Source organism: Nomascus leucogenys, chromosome 1a, assembly GCF_006542625.1.
Source record: "Nomascus leucogenys isolate Asia chromosome 1a, Asia_NLE_v1, whole genome shotgun sequence".
Taxonomy (NCBI): Eukaryota; Metazoa; Chordata; class Mammalia; order Primates; family Hylobatidae; genus Nomascus; species Nomascus leucogenys.
Window position 1 is genome coordinate 94,702,545 of NC_044381.1, and position 20,199 is coordinate 94,722,743.

The 20,199-nt window shown below is 37.0% G+C and overlaps 1 protein-coding gene across 18 annotated transcripts in view; it reads right to left on the reverse strand.

Annotated features, from left to right (window-relative positions):
* RALGAPA1 (Ral GTPase activating protein catalytic alpha subunit 1) overlaps nucleotides 1-20,199 on the reverse strand; it is a 219,588-nt gene that overhangs the window by 63,273 nt on the left and 136,116 nt on the right. For all 18 annotated transcript variants that reach the window (XM_030813587.1, XM_030813603.1, XM_030813555.1 and 15 more), the window contains 2 exons: nucleotides 18,940-19,011; nucleotides 673-796 (listed from right to left, as the gene is read on the reverse strand). In XM_030813587.1, the coding sequence (XP_030669447.1) occupies nucleotides 673-796; nucleotides 18,940-19,011 (196 nt within the window). The remainder of the gene's footprint in view (nucleotides 1-672; nucleotides 797-18,939; nucleotides 19,012-20,199) is intronic.

The window sequence follows — 20,199 nt, forward strand, 5'->3', positions numbered from 1 at the left end:
GACAATTAGCCACATCAGATTTACCTTCTGTAAGTAAGACAGATTTGGTACAGGAACCTTGACATGGGTTGGTTTCTTGAATGACATAAAGTATAACACCTTTCAATATTTCTTGCTTTGCTGGCAGGGACTTTCTCCTAGAAGTATACCCACTAGAACTGTCTATTTTGTTGGTGCTAAAACCCTCTGGGACAATGTAGGATTTGGGATGGCTGAGTAGTATGCTTTTCTTTTACAAAGTAAATGAGAGACAAGAGACTGTAGAAGAGTTTTCTGGCATTAGTTTTGGTAAACTTGAGGATCTGGAAGCTAATTTCCTCCAAACTATGTATACCCACACATTCCTGGAAAGCATTTGTGTAGCCATTAGGTCCTAGTTTGAAGACCACCCGTCCAGTGGTCACAGCTGTAAGGAAAATCCAGATCTTATAAACCTATGAGTTTAGTACTCTTTCACAATATACTGTCTCATAAAATAGTCAACACCTTTCATTTCAAAGTCCCAACTGCTGCTGCATGTGCAGACAAAATGGAAGGCAGAAACAATAACAAACTAGTTATTAAGTTGTTGTATCTCCTAAAATAATACTTCTATAATAAAGCTAGGAAAAAAAAAGAAAAATGAGCTTATGCTTCCAAATATAAATATTTCATATAATTTAAAAATAATACCTCCCAACCAAGACCAGCTACAAAATCTTCATATGCTTGACTTCCTCCTGTATTGGTGAGAATGGAGTGTTTGTCTTCTTGACCTTCAGCAACATAAAATACTGCAATCTTGTGTGTCTCTCGGCTATAAAACAAAAGATTACACCATTCATGTAATCACTATTTTATCTATTCATTCATCCAACAATTAAGTTCTATGTACAAAGTATGTAGCAATAAAAAGATGAAAAATAATTAGATCTTATAGTCTACAGAAGGAGATATAAATGCAACGTAAGTAAAAAATTACTACAAAATTGCCATTGGAATAAAAGACAGGCATGATCACTTTTGACTGCAGAAACAGAAACTTAAAGGAGAAGATAAAATTGAGTTAAATGAAGGTAAGAAACATTTGACAAATGAAGAGAAAGAGCATCAGGAAGGACACAGGTGTGAATACATAAAGCATCTTAAGAGTTGTCTGTTTTGCAATGTAGCGGAATCCCCTGGTTGAAGGGACTGCATCTTAGAACTAAGTAGGAGTACAGAGATGAGTGAGAAAGAACCCAATCCTTCAAAGTACTTACAAGGTAGAAGAAGAAACACACACAGTTATGTGTTGCTTAACAACAGGGATAAATTCTGAGAAACGTGTCTTTAGGCAATTCTGTTATTGTGTGAACATTATAGATGTACTCACATAAACCTACATGGTACAGCCTACTACACAACCTTGGCTATCAGGTATAGCCTATTGTTGCTAAGCTACAAATCTGTACAACATGTTACTGTAGGAATACTGTAGGCAATTGTGACATACTGTTAAGTATGTGTGTATGTAAATACACCTAAACAGAAAGGGCGCTGCAAAAATAAGGTATTAAATCTTATGGGACTACTGTCGTGTATGTGGTCCATTGTTGATGAAAGCATAGTTATGCAGCTTGTTTACAAATATAAAACTGTATAGAATAATAGCCAAGTTCTCAGACATTTTATTTTTAGTCCTCTCTAAAATTAAAAATGTTCATAAAAGCACATTTCTTGTTTGAAATTTAGCTTTGAAATTTGGCTTTCCAAGCTAACTAAGTCATGCTACATTTACTTTAGGTTGATTTAACAAAGCTTGGGTTAAAAAACTTTAAGACCATTAGTAAAGTTTTCACTATTATACCATGTAGGTATTTAAAAAAAAAAAACCCTGCAACCAGTAAATAAGAATTAAAGTTCTTTAAAAAATTTAGTCTGACAACCAAATTTTCCCACACATCTGGAGTAAGTTACCAAATCATGACAGTGGGTTCAATATCAGCAAGAAAGATGTTTTAGCTGCTTTCAATAATGGAATATTTTACTTTAGGTGATGAGCACATAGGCAAACTTTCAGTGCATCAGATGTATCATTAGGATATGCTAGTGTAAGCAGTAAAATATGATTTGGGGTTGAGGAGACTTCCAAATCTGCAGAATAAGGATCTACACAGCCTCTCTCCCAAGCGAAACACAGCTTATCTGTTGAAAAAATTTAAAACATTATTTAAAGTCCCTGTATATTGTCCTAAAGTCATAGAGCAAACAGGGAAATATTCACTCAAGGAAATTCACTAAATCTCAGTAACAACACAGAGCTTTTGATATATGAATTACAACTTGTTTCCTTGCCCCACTCCCTCAGCTCAATGTTGCAGAAGTTTTGCCCTGGGCATTCTACTCAGGCCTAGAAGACAGAGGTTTCCTCTCTCTCCAGCTTCTAATCTGGAGCTATGGCTTCACCATGGAAGAGACAGGTTACTAGAGGCATTTCTCATCCTTCTCCAGCCCCATGTTACAGAAGATCTATTTTAGATAGGTGTGGCTGAAAGAACCAGGTCTGCTCTCCCTCCCTCCCTCTCTTAGGGCAGAAGCTCCAGGAACAAAATGTTGAGGGTCTCAATCTTTCCCATTCTAGCTTGCTCATAGGGTAGAGATTCTGCCAGAAGAGTGAGCTATGACCAGGGACTGCCAACTCCTCCCAAGTGCTGACTTGTAGAGTGACAGTGTCACTCCAGGAAAAGTTGGTCTGTCGCCCCAGGTCAGGTTGTAGTGAGAGATAGGTTTTGCCTAAGGTGAAAAGCAGGTTATAAGGACAAAGAACTCTGTAGCAGTTCTGCCTGAAAGGGCTGACATTATTTGCAACAGAGCTTGGAGGAAAGCAATTAAGAGAAGCTGGCAGCCCTATGACAAGCAAAACAGAGAGAACTTTAATAGAATCAGGAAACGAGACAGCCAAGAAGGACCCTTTGGGGATCACAGTCAATTTTGGAGGTCAAAAGCCCTGTGCACATACACTAGGCTGCACCCAATAAGGAACAGTTAGAGTAAGATGTAGGACGGAGAGACATGAAAGCATTCCCAAAGTCACAAAGAGACTTATCAAAACAAGGTAAATCCTCACTGGCACTGAATAACCTGAACTCAGGGTCGACTCCTGGGAAGCTAAGACTTAAAAATAACATCCAGTCATTCCTTGCAGTCTGGAAGACTGTGTGCATACCCAAGGATGTACCCTCTTTAGAGTAATCAGGAGTGAACCTTCAAGCTATTAGTCTCCTGGTGGATGTGGGACAAAAAAACATAAACTTTCTAAACTGTGATAGCAGCCTCCAAGCCACACATATCCAACAGTAAATGATAAAAATCAAATGGTAAGGGGAAAAAAATCATACTGGTAAGGGGACTAAGCACAAACTTTGACCAATAAGTACGTGATAACCCAGGGAAGACCCCTCATTAGCCAGGCTAAAAGAAAAACAATTTTAAAAAAATCTGAGCATGGAGATCAGAGGCTAATTACTGTGGGGAAACCAAGTTGCTAGAAAATAAACAAATGACCAAGCAAACACCAACCAACAATATATTTTTGGATTCAAAGACACAGATAAAGTTGAAGTCAAAGGAATGGAAACAAGTACCAGAAAACAGAAACCAACAGAGCTACAGTGGCTATACTAATATAAGACTTTAAAACAAAAAATGTTAGAGATAGAGATATTTCATAACGACACAATGTCAAGGTGTAACCCCGTCTCTACTAAAAATACAAAAAATTAGCCAGGCGTGGTGGCGGGCGTCCGTAGTCGCAGCTACTCAGGAGGCTGAGGCAGGAGAATGGCGTGAACTTGGGAGGCAGAGGTTGCAGTGAGCCCAGACCGCGCCACCGCACTCCAGCCTGGGCGATAGAGTGAGACTCCGTCTCAAAAAGAAAAAAAAAGAAAAACAAAAAAAACAAGCCTTGATAAATTTAAACGATTTGAAATCATGCAAGGTATATTTTTTATCCACAATGGAATGAAAGTAGAAATCAATGAAAGAAAATTTGGGGCCGGGCACGGTGGCTCACGCTTGTAATCCTAGCACTTTGGGAGGCCGAGGCGGGCGAATCACGAGGTCAGGAGATCGAGACCACGGTGAAACCCCGTCTCTACTAAAAATACAAAAAATTAGCCAGGCGTGGTGGCGGGCGCCTGTAGTCCCAGCTACTCGGAGAGGCTGAGGCAGGAGAATGGCGTGAACCCGGGAGGCGGAGCTTGCAGTGAGCCAAGATTGCGCCACTGCACTCCAGCCTGGGCGACAGAGCGAGACTCCGTCTCAAGAAAAAAAAAAAAAAAAAAAAAAGAAAATTTGGGTAATTCACAAATGTGTGAAAATGTAACAATATACTCCTAAATTACCAGTGGGTCAAACAATAAATCTCAAGGGAAATGAGAAAATACTTAGAGATGAATGAAAATAAAAAATGAAAATATAAAGAGAGAATGAATGAAAATATGGCCTGTAAGTAAAGCAGTGCTCATTGGGAAATTTACAGATCTAAATGCCTCTATTAAAAAAGATTTCATTCACCTCCTTTCAGAATGAAAGAAAAAAAGTTTTAAAAAGGATTTCATACCAATAACCAAACCTTCCACCTTACAAAACTGTCACAGTGGTTCATACCCATAATCCCAGTACTTGGGGAGGCCAAGGTAGAAGAATTGCTTGAGCCTAGGAGTTCGAGACCAGCCTGGGCAATACAGTGAGACCCCATCTCTACAAAAAGAAAAAAACCAGCTGGGTGTGATGGTGCACACCGGTGGTCCCAGCTACTTGGGGAGGCTAAGATGGGAGGATCACTTGAGCCTGGGAGTTCCAGGCTGCAGTGACCCATGATTGTGCCACTGCACTCCAGCCTGGGTGACACAGTGAGACCCTGTCTCCAAAAAAAAAAAAAAAAAGAAAAAAAAAGCACAACTAAATTCAAAGCAAGCAGAATAGAGAAAAGAAAATAATAAAGACTACAGTGGAAATAAATAAAATAGAAGAGAAAAACAATAGAGAAAAAAAATCAATGAACCCAAAAGTTGGCTCTTTTAGATGATCAACAAAATTAACCATCTTTAGCTAGACTAAGCAATAAAAAAAGACTCAAAATGACTACAGTCAGGAATGAAAGAAGGGACACCACTATATATTTTACAGGAATAAAAAAATATTATAAGGAAATGCTATAAGCATTTGTATGTCAACAAATTAAATTAGATAAAATGATCAAATTCCTAGAAAGACAGAATTTCTTTTTTTTTTTTTTTAGATGGAGTCTCGCTCTGTTGACCAGGCTGGAGTGCAGTGGCATGATCTCTGCTCACTGCAAGTTCCACCTCCCGGGTTCACACCATTCTCCTGCCTCAGCCTCCCGAGTAGCTGGGACTACAGGCGCCTGCCACCACGCCCGGCTAATTTTTTGTATTTTTAGTAGAGACGGGGTTTCACCGTGGTCTTGATCTCCTGACCTCGTGATCTGCCTGCCTCGGCCTCCCAAAGTGCTGGGATTACAAGAGTGAGCCACCGCGCCCGGCCCTTGATTTCAAAACTTGCTACAAAAGTCATCAAAGCACTCATAGTAATGATGTAAGATGAGACATACAAATCAGTGGAACAGAATCATGTGACCAGAAATAAATTCATATTTATAGTTAATTGCTTTTTGATAATGGTATCAAGACATTTCAATGAATAGTGTTTTCAACAAATGGTACTGGGACAACTAGATATCTACATGAAAAAGAATGAAGTTGGGGCCAGGCACAATGGCTCATGCCTGTAATCCCGGCACTTTGGGAGGCTGATAGGAAGACTGCTAGAGCTCAGGAGTTCAAGACCAGCCTAGGCAACATAGTGAGACCTCATCTCTACAAAAATTTAAAAATTGGCCAGGCGTGGTGGCATGTGCCTGCAGTCCCAGCTACCTGGGAGGCTGACGCAGGAAGATCACTTGAGCCCAGGAGGTTGACGTTGCAGTGAGCTGTGAGTGCACCACTGTACTCCAGCCTGGGTGACAGAATGAAACTCTGTTTCAAAAAAAAAAAAAAAGAATTCAGACTCTTCCACCATATAAAAAATTGAATCAAATGACTTATAAATCAAAAATGTAAGGGCTAAAACTATAAAACTCATTAAAAACAAAAAACAACAAAGGATCTTACATTAGGCAAGATCTTTTTTTTTTTTTTTTTTTTTTTTTTTGAGACAGAATCTCGCTCTGTCGCCCAGGCTGGAGTGCAGTGGCGCAATCTTGGCTCACTGCAAGCTCCGCTTCCCAGGTTCACGCCATTCTCCTGCCTCAGCCTCCTGAGTGGCTGGGACTACAGGCGCCCGCCACCACACCTGGCTAATTTTTTGTATTTTTAGTAGAGATGGGGTTTCACCATGTTAACCAGGATGGTCTCAATCTCCTGATCTCGTGATCCGCCTGCCTTGGCCTCCTAAAGTGCTGGGATTACAGGTGTGATCAGCCTAGGCAAGGTCTTTTTAAATACAACACAAAAAGCACAAGTGACAAAATAAAAATAGGTAAACTGAACTTTATCAAAATTAAATTTTTTGTGCTATGAATGATACCATCATGAAAGTGAAATGACAATTTACAGAATGAGAAAAAAATTGCAAATCATATATCTGATCAAGAACTTGTATCTAGAACATACATATAAAGAACTTTAAAGTCAATAGTAAAAGCCCAATTTTATTTTATTTTGTATTTTATTCAATTTTTTTTTTTGAGATGGAGTCTCCCTCTGTCATCCAGGCTGGAGGGCAGTGGCATGATGTCGGCTCACTGCAGCCTCTGCCTCCTGGGTTCAAGTGATTCTCGTGTCTCAGCCTCCTGAGTAACAGGGATTACAGGTGTGCACCACCATGCTTGGCTAATTTTTGTATTTTTAGCAGAGATGGGGTTTCACTATGTTGGCCAGGCTGGTCTTGAACTCTTGACCTCATGTGATCCACCCACCTTGGCCTTCCAAAGTGCTGGGATTACAGGTGTGAGCCTCCACGCCTGGTCACATAACCCAATTTTAAAAATAGGCAAAGACGTTTATATTATTTTCCTAGGGTTTCTGTAACAAATTACACAAACTAGGTTGCTTTCAACAAAAAATATTTATTCTCTCACAGTGCTGCATGCTAAAAGTCAGAAATCAAGGCATTGACAGGGCCATGCTCCTTCCAAAGGTTCTAGGGGAGCATCCTTCCTTGCCTCTTCTAAGATTCTAGCTGTTGCTGTTAATTCTTCAGCATTCCTTGGCTTGTGGCTGTATGACTACAATTTCTGCTTCCATCTTTACATATGCATCTTTCCCCTGTATGCAGAAGTGTTTCTTCACATGGCTTTCTTATAAGGACACAAGTAATCAGATTTAGGGTCAAATCTAGTACAGTTTGACCTCATCATAACTCTGAAAACTCTACTTCCAAATTGCACTCTGAGTTTCAGGGTGGACATGAGATTCTGAGAGAATACCAGTCAACCCAGTACACATTTAAGTAGGCATTTTTTCAAAGAACATATATATAGTCAATTATCATAGCAATGAAAAATACTCATGGTAAGTCATTAGGGAAATGCAAATCAAAATCATGAGATATTTTAGGCTGATCAAAGCCGTACAGGAAAAAATGATACTAAAAAAATCCCACAAACTCACAAGATACCACTTTATATCCACTAAGATGAGTATAATAAAAAAGAATGACAACAGCAAGTGTAAGCTAGGGCATGGAGAGTATGTAACACTCATACATCATTGGTGGGAAGTTAAAATGGTACAGTTGGTGTGTAAAACAGTTTGCAGTTCCTCCAATGGTGAAACAGTTATCATACCATCCAGCAATTCTACTCCTAGGTATATATTCAAAACATGCCCACACAAAAAACTGTACATGAATGTTCACAGCAGCATTTTTCATATTAGCCCAAAAGTGAAACCAACTGAAATGTCTATCAATTGATGAATGGATAAACAAATATTTATCAATATAATGAGATATTTTCTGGTAATAAAAAGAAATAAAGTAGAAACATGCTGCATCGTGAATGAACTTTGAAATCATCATGCTAAGTAAAAAAAGCTGCCACAAAAACCCACATATTATTTGATTCCATTTATATGAAATGTCCAGAATAGGCAAATTTATAGACAGAAAGTAGATATGTGTTATCTAGGGCTAGGGGGAAAGAAAGGCTGGTGGGTAATGGATACCAGGTTTCTTTTCAGAGGGACTAAAATAATCTAAAAATTAGATTGGGGTGATAGTTGTACAACCCTGTGAATATACTAAAAATATGTACACTTTAAATGAATTAACTGTATTGCATGTAAAATATGTCTCAGTCAAGCTATTAAAATTTTAATTTGAAAGCGTCTATTATGTGTAAATTCTAATTGTGAAAGAAAAAAACTTCTCAGTGTTTTTGCTTCTTCAGGTAAAGGGCTATCAATTAGAGCTCATAAATAATAATTTATAAAATTGGGAAGAGCTGGATAGAAATCTTCATCTAATACTACATAAATTTAAAAGTTGAGAAAAGTATATGTGCCGTATAGGAAAAAAACAGAAAATAAATCTTTAAAATGCAATAAAAGAGAAGCAGAGCTCAGCTGCCCTTTATGTCAATTAATCTTTCACTACTCCTTCTTATTTTTCTACTTACTAACTATGGCTGCTAAAATGTTTTATATTGTCATCAGATTAATATGCACCACAGTAGTGAATAATGAGGCAAATATATTAGAAAAAATAATTAAAATTAGTGAACTTGCAACTACAAATGTTCTATAAGAATATGTGTAGTACTGGCAAAATATTATTAGCTCACTACTGGAAAACTCAAAGTGACATCTGTCAAGTTTTAAGTATTTCTAAATCCCTGTATATACCTTGCAATAAAATAATAATACATATCACTTTGTGATTTGAAATTTAAAACTCTGGTGGTTCAACCACAAGGAATAGGAAACAATTAGTCTAGGCAAAGAAAATAAAGAATCTATAAATGGTCTAGTGAAGTAAGTCTGTTAACAAAGTAATCTTTCATTTTCTTCCTCCCTAGTCCTCCCTAGACAAGTAATCAGGTTTGTTTCCGGGTTTCCTGGTTTAAGAAGAAAGCTCAAAAGTTGTCTTACTGTCATGTAATTGGAATGAATTTTTACTTGAGCTTATTGTATTAAAAAAAACTATGTAGTTTTCTTTAAAATTATTTTTAAAAAGCAAACAAATAAATGTCATGCATTCATTTAATGTAGTGTATAAAAAAATTTATGCTGACTCAAGGCAATGTCTCCCCTTCAAGGTATGTATGAGAATGGAGGTTTGTATGAGAATTGAGGTATGTATTCATACCACAATTCATTCAAGGTATGTATGAGAACGGAGGCAGTTTAGCAGGAGCCAAGAAATAAAAAAGCATAAGGTAATTTAAAGAAACTGAATAGCCAAGATGGCTGGTATGGGTTGAGCTCTAGACTAAAGATTCTGGTCAGGCATTATTAGGGAGTCACTAAGGAGTGTTCTCATTAACATCAAATTTTAACATTAGAAAGATTATGTTAGTGGTCAGGATTGTCTAGATGGGGAAGAGTCAGGAGATGAGATCCCACAGAGTACTTAGACAGTTGTTAAAACTGACTTGGAAAGAAGTGATAAGGACATGAAACAATGAGTTGGGAGCAGTAAAGGCAAGAAGAGACAGAGTTGAGAGATAAAAATAAGAATGGACACCATGATTAAGAAAACCTAAGGGCAAGGGAAAGGGAAATGGTCACATTTGGGTAACTCTGAAAGGGTACTTCTAAATATAAATATGACGATCAGGAGGAAGATCTGATTTTGAAAAGAAATGTGACCTAGAAATGACAGTAGAGAGGCAGGTTAAAAAAAAAAATGAGGAAGATACCTATGTTATGAAGATAAGAAACAGAAAATGAACCAGTGAAGACCTGAAATAATTAGAGAATTAGGAGTTGAACTGAGTAATTTTAGTGTCATAGAAGTTGGGGGAGAGGACTTTAAAATGATCAGAGAGAATTTTAAAAAGACAGAATAGATAACAGTATTAGATATTTAGGGGATTTAATATACAATAGATTTTTAGAGCAGTGAAACTATTCTGTGTGATACTCTAATGGTAGATACATGTCAGTACTTATTTATCAAAACCAATACAAAGAATGAACCCTAATGTAAACTTTGGACTTCAGACGCTAATGTAAGATGTAAGTAATAGGGGAAACTCTACAGGGGGAATGGAGAATATATGGAAACTCTGTACTTTCCTATCAGTTCTTTTGTAAATCTAAAACTGCTCTAGTTTTAAAACACGCCTATGAAGTTAAATTTAAATTTAATCAGATAAATTAATGAGGCTGGTGAGGACTAAAAGAACTTTAGACTTGATGGTCAGGATGCTAACCCTCAGAAAGACAGTTTCAGTATAGCAGTAGAGGTAGGAGCTAGGTAGTTCTGAGTTAAGCAAGACAGAAAAAGTGGTATGATTCCTGTTCCCAAGGACTTGACTATCTAGTACCAAGATAAATTGTTATGGAGAACAATCAGAATTGAGAGCCCACAGACTACTTAGAGAGTTCTTATAGCCGTCTTGGAAAGAATAAGAATAGCTAAACAATAATGATAATAATAACTATGCAATATGATAAATGCTATGACAGGGACATGCTACAGGGTTCTGTGAAAGCATATGGAAGGAGATTCAAACATAGTCTGGGAAGGAAGGTGAAACATAGGAGTAGATTAAGGTAAAGCTTTCCATATAAAGTGACGTTTAAGCTGAGACTTCAAGAATGGACAGGAGGGGGACCAGGAGTGGTGGCTCACACCTGTAATCCCAGCACTTTGGGAGACTGAGGTGGGTGGATCACCTAAGGCTAGGAGTTACAGACCAGTCTGGCCAACATAGTCAAACCCCGTCTCTACTAAAAATACAAAAATTAGGTTGGGCACAGTGGCTCATGCCTGTAATCCCAGCACTTTGGGAGGCTGAGGCAGGCAGATCGCTTGAGGTCAGGAGTTCGAGACCAGCCTGGCCAATATGGTGAAACCCCATTTCTACTAAAAATACAAAAATTAGCTGGGCGTGGTGGCGCATGCCTGTAATCCCAGCTACTCAAGAGGCTGAGGCAGGAGAATCACTTGAACCCCGAAGTCGGAGGTGGCAGTGAGCTGTTGTCATGTCATTGTACTCCAGCCTGGGTGACAACAGCAAAACTCCATCCTGTACGTGTGTGTGGGTGGGTGGCGGCGGTGGGGGGGGGGAAGGGGGTGAATTTACAGCCTAAGATTATTTCATTGTTAAATAATAAAGAATAAAACAAAGATAAATAGAAATCAATTCCAGATACAAGAAAAAGGAAATAAACTTTATAAAAAAAAATGAAACAGAAAATAATGAGTTAGAAACAGAATGTAACAAATTAGGACCTGTTTCTTTGAAAAGACTAAGCCGATTGTCTATATCAAGAAAATTTTAAAAAACCACAAAAAACTAAAATGAAAAAGGAAATTTAATAAAAATTATAACACCATGTATGAATCTCTACTAGTATCTATTTAGAAGTCTCAATGAAATGGATTTTTAGAAAATAGAAAACAAAACAAAACAAAAAGTAAAATTTTCCCAAGAGCTAAAAGAAAACCTGAAAAGAGTAATAAGGATGAAACAAATGGAAAGAAAAATTAGAAATTTTATGATTCCTTCCAAAATTTTAAGCAACAGATAATATTCATGTTATGAAGCTGGGTATAACCTCAATTCTAAAAACATAACAGGAATAGGACAAAAAATGACTATATAATCTGCTAATAGTGGACTATACCTGAACTCAAAATGAAATTCTGGTAAATCTAACACAACGGGAAGCCAAAAGATCAGGCAGGGTTTAGCTCAAAAATGCAAATATCATTTGATATTAGCAGTCTAGTGATATTAAAATACAATATACACCAATTAGTTAAAAAATCAAAACTATATGAAAATTTGAATACATGCTGAAAATAATTTTGATATAATTTAACATCCTTTCCATATAAGAACTCCTAGAAAACAGGGTACTTTCTCAGCATAATAAAAATTATCTTTTTTAAACTAATAACTAATATCTTCCTTAAGGATGAAACAGAAGAGTTGTTTTCATCAAAATCAGGAAAGACAAGCATGTCCACTGTCACTATACTATTAAACATTATCCTGCAAGTTCTGGTCAGTGCAATAAGACATGATATAAGCAAAAACAAGCATTAACTACTAGAAAGGAGATTATCTGTAGATAAGGATTATATATCTAGACAAATCCTGAGACAGACAATAAAATGTTTAAAATCAGTAAGAGAATTCACTTCAGTGTTTGTAAACAAAGTAAATATTAAAAACAGAAAAACCTAGAAAACGTAATGGGGGAAAAATCCTATTCAGAATATCAATAAAACAATAAAACACCTAGAAATATACAAACAAGAAATGTCTGGGTCTCAGAATAAATGAAAACATACTATAATTACTAATGGGAAGAATGATGATTATAATGGTGCTCTGCTTTTTCTACATGAGAGTTTTCTTGAAAATCCAATCAAATACCAACGGGATTTTTTTTCTGAAAAACAGCAGTGTGATTTTAAATGTATCTGGAAGAATAAGTAGGTGAGAATATCAAAGAAAAGAGGAATAATGTGTGTGGGTGGGGTGAGGAAGAAGACTTGGCCTATCAGATATTAAAATATATTATAAAGCTATATTAAAGTGTAATATTTACACAAAATGATAGACAAATCAAACCAGAAGACTGTAAGTGTTAGAAGGAGCAAGATTACATGAAAAAAAAGATAAATGACTACAACTAGAATGTAAGAAAAAGAATGAATACCCCATTTTCCATGATGTGATTATTACACATTGCATGTCTGTATCAAAACATCTTATCTACCCCATTAAATAGATACACCTACAGGGAAATTTATAGCACTAAATGCCCACAAGAGAAAGCAGGAAAGATCTAAAATTGACACCCTAACATCACGATTAAAAGAACTAGAGAAGCAAGAGCAAATAAATTCAAAAGTTAGCAGAAGGCAAGAAATAACTAAGATCAGAGCAGAACTGAAAGAGACAGAGACACAAAAAACCCTTCAAATAAATCAATGAATCCAGGAGCTGTTTTTTTGAAAATATCAACAAAATTCATAGATTGCTAGCAAGACTAATGAAGAAGAAAAGAGAAGAATCAAATAGATGCAATAAAAAATGATAAAGGGGATATCACCACCAATCCCACAGAAGTACAAACTATCATCAGAGAATACTATAAACACCTCTATGCAAATAAACTAGAAAATCTAGAAGAAATGGATAAAGTCCTGGACACATACACCCTCCCAGGACTAAACCAGGAAGAAGTTGAATCTCTGAATAGACCAATAACAGGCTCTGAAATTAAGGCAATAATAGCCCACAAACCAAAAACAGTCCAGGACTACAAACCAAAAACAGTCCAGGACCAGACGGATTCACAGCCAAATTCTATCAGAGGTACAAAGAAGAGCTGGTACCATTCCTTCTGAAATTATTCCAATCAATAGAAAAAGAGGGAATCTTCCCCAACTCATTTTATGAGGTCAACAACATCCTGATATCAAAGCCTGGCAAACACAACAAAAAAAGAGAATATTAGATCAATATCTGTGATGCGAAAATCCTCAATAAAATACTGGCAAACCGAATCCAGCAGCACATCAAAAAGCTTATCCACCACGATCAAGTCGGCTTCATCCCTGGGATGCAAGGATGGTCCAACATAGGCAAATCAATAAACGTCATCCATCATATAAACAGAACCAACGACAAAAACCACATGATCATCTCAATAGATGCAGAAAAGGCCTTTGACAAAATTCAACAACCCTTCATGCTAAAAACTCTCAATAAACTAGGTACTGATGGAATGTATCTCAAAATAACGAGCTGTTTTATGACAAACCCACAGCCAATATCATACTGAATGGGCAAAAACTGGAAGCATTCCCTTTGAAAACTGGTACAAGACAAGGATGCCCTCTCTCACCACTCCTATTCAACATAGTGTTGGAAGTTCTGGCCAGGGCAATCAGGCAAGAGAAAGAAATAAAGGGTATTCAATTAGGAAATGAGGAAGTCAAATTGTTCCTGTTTGCAGATGACATGATTGTATATTTAGAAAACCCCATTGTCTCAGCCCCAAATCTCCTTAAGCTGACAAGCAACTTCAGCAAAGTTGCAGGATACAAAAGCAACCTGCAAAAATCACAAGCATTCCTATACATCATTAGCAGACAAACAAGAGAGTCAAATCATGAGTGAACTCCCATTCACAATTGCTTCAAAGAGAATAAAATACCTAGGAATTCAACTTGCAACGGATGTGAAGTTCTCGTCAAAGAGAACTACAAACCACTGCTCAACGAAATAAAAGAGGACACAAGCAAATGGAAGAATGCTCATGCTCATGGAGAGGAAGAATCAATATCGTGAAAATGGCCATACTGACCAAGGTAATTTATAGATTCAATGCCATCCCCATCAAGCTACCAATGACTTTCTTCACAGAATTGGAAAAAACTATTTTAAAGTTCATATGGAACCAAAAAAGAGCCCACATTGTCAAGACAATCCTAAGCAAAAAGAACAAAGCTGGTGGCATCATGCTACCTGACTTCAAACTATACTACAAGGCTACAGTAACCAAAACAGCATGGTAGTGGTACCAAAACAGATATATAGACCAACAGAACAGAACAGAACCCTCAGAAATAACACCACACATCTACGACCATCTAATCTTTGACAAACCTGACAAAAACAAGAAATAGAGGAAAGAATTCCCTATTTAATAAATGGTACTGGGAAAACTGGCTAGCCGTATGTAGAAAGCTGAAACTGGATCCCTTCCTTACACCTTATACAAAAATTAATTCAAGATGGATTAAAGACTTAAATGTTAGACCTAAAACCATAAAAACCCTAGAAGAAAACCTAGACAATACCATTCAGGACATAGGCATGGGCAAGGACTTCATGACTAAAACACCAAAAGCAATGGCAACAAAAGCCAAAATTGACAAATGGGATCTAATTAAACTAAAGAGCTTCTGCACAGCAAAAGAAACTATCATCAGAGTGAACAGACAACCTACAGAATGGAAGAAAGTTTTTGCAATCTACCCTTCTGACAAAGGGCTAATACCCAGAATCTACAATAAACTCAAACAAATTTACAAGAAAAAAACAAACAACCCCATCAAAAAGTGGGCAAAAGATATGAACAGACACTTCTCAAAAGAAGACATCTATGCAACCAACAGACACATGAAAAAATGTTCATCATCACTGGTCATCAGAGAAATGCAAATCAAAACCACAATGAGATACCATCTCACACCAGTTAGAATGACAATCATTAAAAAGTCAGGAAACAACAGACGCTAGAGAGGATGTGGAGAAACAGGAACACTTTTACACTGTTGGTGGGAGTGTAAATTAATTCAACCATTGTGGAAGACAGTGTGGCGATTCCTCAAGGATCTAGAACTAGAATTACCATTTGACCCAGCCATCCCATTACTGGGTATATACCCAAAGGATTATAAATCATGCTACTATAAAGACACATGCACACGTATGTTTACTGCGGCACTATTCACAACAGCAAAGACTTGGAACCAACCCAAATGTCCATCAATGACAGACTGGATTAAGAAACTGTGGCACATGTACACCATGGAACACTATGCAGCCATAAAAAAGGATGAGTTAATGTCCTTTGCAGGGACACGGACGAAGCTGGAAACCATCATTCTCAGCAAACTAACACAAGGATAGAAAACCAAACACTGCATGTGCTCACCCACAGGTGGGAATTGAACAATGAGATCACTTGGACATAGGGTGGGGAACATCACACACTGGGGGCCTGTTGAGGGATTGGGGGCTGGGGTAGGGATAGCATTAGGAGAAATACCTAATGTAAATGATGAGTTGATGGGTGCAGCAAACCAACATGTCACATGTATACGTATGTAACAAACCTGCACGTTGTGCACTGGTACCCTAGAACTTAAAGTATAATACAAACAAAAAAAGTAAATAAATATATACACTTACAATGTGCCAACAAAAATAAAAAATAAAATAAAAATGATAGACAAAGCAACAGAAATAAACAGCTGTGAAGCAGAAAGCTTAATATTTAATAAACGAAGCATCACATCAATGGCAAAGGTATAGTTTATTCAACAAATTATTAAAGTAGACTGGTTTTCAACAGTCAAACTAGTTCCAGTTATTCCACAAATCAGACTACATTTCAAAATGAATAAAGAATTAAATGTAAAATAATTACCACCTCAATGAAACAAAGATCTAGAAGGAAAGGCTGGGCACCATGGCTCATGCCTATAATCCCAGCACTTTGGGAGGCTGAGGCAGGCGAATCACTTGAGGCTAGGAGTTCAAGACCAGCCTGGCCAACATGGCAAAACCCTGTCTCTTATACTAAAAGTACAAAACTAGCCAGGTGTGATGTGTGGTCAGAAGGCTGAGGCACATGAATCACTTGAACCTGGGAGGTAGAGATTGCAATGAGCTGAAGTTGTGCCATTGCACTCCAGCCTGGGCAACAGAGGAAGACTGTCTCAAAAAAAAAAAAAAAAAAACCTAGAAAGAAATAAGGAAATGTACTAGAATATTTAACTGATTTCAAGACAGAACTGTTTAAGCACAACAAATAATTCAAGAAATCCAAAGAAAAAAATTGAGAGAAATGATACATAAAATGAAAAAATATGTAGGTTAAATGATCTGAAGTTGAAAACTGAAAACTAAACAACCAGGAAAGCTCCCACAAATAGCACAAAAGTTAATCTCTCTCTCTCTCACACACACGCAGACACACAAACACACAGACACACACACACACACACGTTCTTACAATTAAGAAAAATTCCTAAATAGAAAACTAGAAAAAGAACACCAACAGATAATTTGAAAACAGATGAAAATTTCATACAAATATATGGAAAATATTAACATCACTAGCAAAAAAGAAAAAAAGTTAAAGAGGTACCATGATCTGCTTCTCAAGCTATAAAGGTTAAAAAAGGGTGATTAGTATCTGGTGATGTCCAGGTTGAAGTTATATAGGTGTTGTTACAAAATGTTGGTGAAATTACAAATTATTACTTAATAGAAGCAATTTCCCAATATACATGGCATGAAATATCCTGATACGATTTGACCTAAATAAATTCTATTCCTGGGACTCTATCCTGTGGCAAGAAATTAAAAACAACTTAAATGTCCAACAATCATAAAACTTGGCATCATAAAAGATTATTTTTAGGCTGGGCACGGTGGCTCACGCCTGTAATCCCAGCACTTTGGGAGGCCAAGGCAGGCGGATCATGAGGTCAGGCGATCGAGACCATCCTGGCTAACATGGTGAAACCCTGTTTCTACTAATAATACAAAAACAAAATTAGCCAGGCATGGTGGCGGGCACGCGTCTGTAGTCCCAGCCACTCGGGAGGCTGAGACAGGAGACTGGTGTGAACCCGGGAGGCGGAGGTTGCAGTGAGCCAAGATTGCGCCACCGCACTCCAGCCTGAGGGACAGCCTGAGTGACAGAGCAAGACTCCAACTCAAAAAAAAAAATTATCTTTGAAGAGTATCCAAATGACTGAGGAAATGCTCACAATATAATACAACGCAAAAAAAAAAAAAAAAAAAAAAACTTGGTAATATCCCTATGATTCCAGCTCTGTAAAAAAAAAAAAGTAGTACAGTGTTATATAGATTATATTTTTGTTTTATATTTTCTGTAATAACCAAATAATTATTTTTAAGATCATTATGAAAAAAGCTAAAAACAACAACCAAAACCAGTTAGAAATTACAGGAAGTGAGTAAAGATCATATTTCTCCATATATTTGATAGTAAAAGGAATGAGAGATCTGGATAGGACTATAGCTTGAAAGTAGAGTAACTGAGAAAAGTTTTGTTTTATGCTTTGTTTTGTTTAAAGGCAGAAAACAAGTTTATTAAGAGGAACAAGAAGAAATATAATATAAAGAGGAGATAACTTTTTGAAGATGATCCTAAAGCAGGCAGAGATGGCAGAAAGCAGAAGTACAAATAGAAAAAAAAAGGCTTTTCTCAAACTGAAGGTGAGCAAGAAAAGATGGCTCAATACAGAAATTTTAAAGAAGAGAGGAAGATATAGAATTGTTTGATGTGGGAATGGTCTCAATCATCTTATTCACTATGCATTCCTATGGGTAGCTTTTTTCAAACCTGCTTCCCAATCTGTCAGAATCACTGGATTTAATTAATGAGAGATGTGACTAATGTTTGTTTAAATATGGGAAAAACCAAAGGATATTTTACAGGTCCAATTAGTTTTCTGTGATTCAAAAGATGATTCTGAAATGCATAAAAAAGGCATAAACAAACCAGGCGCGGTGGCTCACGCCTGTAATCCCAGCACTTTGGGAGGCCGAAGCGCGCAGATCACAAGGTCAGGATATCGAAACCATTCTGGTTAACTCGGTGAAACCCCATCTCTACTAAAAAATTACAAAAAAAAATTAGCCAGGCGTGGTGGCGGGTGCCTGTAGTCCCAGCTACTCCAGAGGCTGAGCCGAGATCATGCCACTGCACTCAAGCCTGGGTGACAGTGTGAGACTCCATCTCAAAAAAAAAAAAATGCATAAACAATTCAAAACACCCAACATTCTATGCAGTCCTAAATTTTTCTTTAAAAATTATTGCTCAGAAAGTTATAAATCTATAACATAGTATTACACATTATTTAAAATAGTATTCACAGTATTATTCTAAAAGAGAAATACCTGAGAGTTGCTAGTTATGTGAAGATTTTCCAACAACTTACCACTGCCTTGAATCCAAGTTCCTAAGTTCTCTAAGCAGCTTTTCATTTTTCTTCAGGAGATGAAAGCTCCTCCTAAATAGAGAGATTTATAAACATTTTCATCACCTTTGCAGTGAATGACATGACAGTCCCGGAAATACTTTCCACTCTACTCATGCAACTTTTATACTTTTCTTGCCTTTTCATACTTCTAACACAAAGGAGAACAGACCCTAAAAAAAACGTAAAGAATATATGTCATTATTTCCACCAGGCCTTCATACATTTCTGCTAGTGGATCATATCAATTGGCCACTTGAATCTTTCCTTGCAGATGCTGTGAGCCTCCTAAACTCATATCCAGGAAAATGGATAAAAGTACTTTGTATTTCTTTTCAAGAGTCTCATAAAAATATGTGAGAACGTTGTATCTCATGAGAAACAAAATATTCACAGAATCTAAATCATTATCAAGCAAGCAAGTGTAATCCAGATGGAATTTTCTTTCTTCCTTGTTTTATAATTTTTAGACTACAAAGCAGTGAATAATTTTACCAAATCCCTTCCATGGGTGCTAAATATGTACAAATTATTTTCATAAAATCAATGCTTGCTGAAGTAAAATACATCTTCTCATCTTTAATTTTTCCCAAGGGACAACATATGGACCATTCTACAGCAAAAGAGAGTAGAATGCATTTATACCATAACTGAGTGGCAATTACCTATATTTGGTCATACCGTATGGCAAACTGTTCCTGAGATATAACATTTCCTATAAGGCAGAGGATATTCTCTTCTAATAAACGGCTTTCCTATATTCCTTATTCCCTTCTAGTAAGAGGCTTTCCTATAAGGCAGAGGATATTCCCTTCTAATAAGTGGAAGAGTTTAAATCAAGTCAGAGTATAAACACTAAGCAAACAAGCAGAACTCTATTTCAATGCTTGACATGCATTTGAATTACTTTAAGATTTGTTCATTCACTGATAGCTGAGCTTCCCCTCCTACCATAAATTGACAGAGACAATACATTACTCCTCCTTCCACTACCTACAGGGTTTCATGACATAGGAATTAAAGCCTAAATGTATATTAATAATGCTTTACATTAGTGTACAATGCCAGCGTTTTACGTACATTATCTAATTTAATTCTTCCCAGTATGTGAGGTGGGAACTACTCTCAATTTGTAGACTGTAGCCTGAGGCTCAAAAGTTAAGTAACTTTAAGCTAGGTCTTCTGATTTAAGCCCATTGTTCTTTTCATTTAGCTCCTATC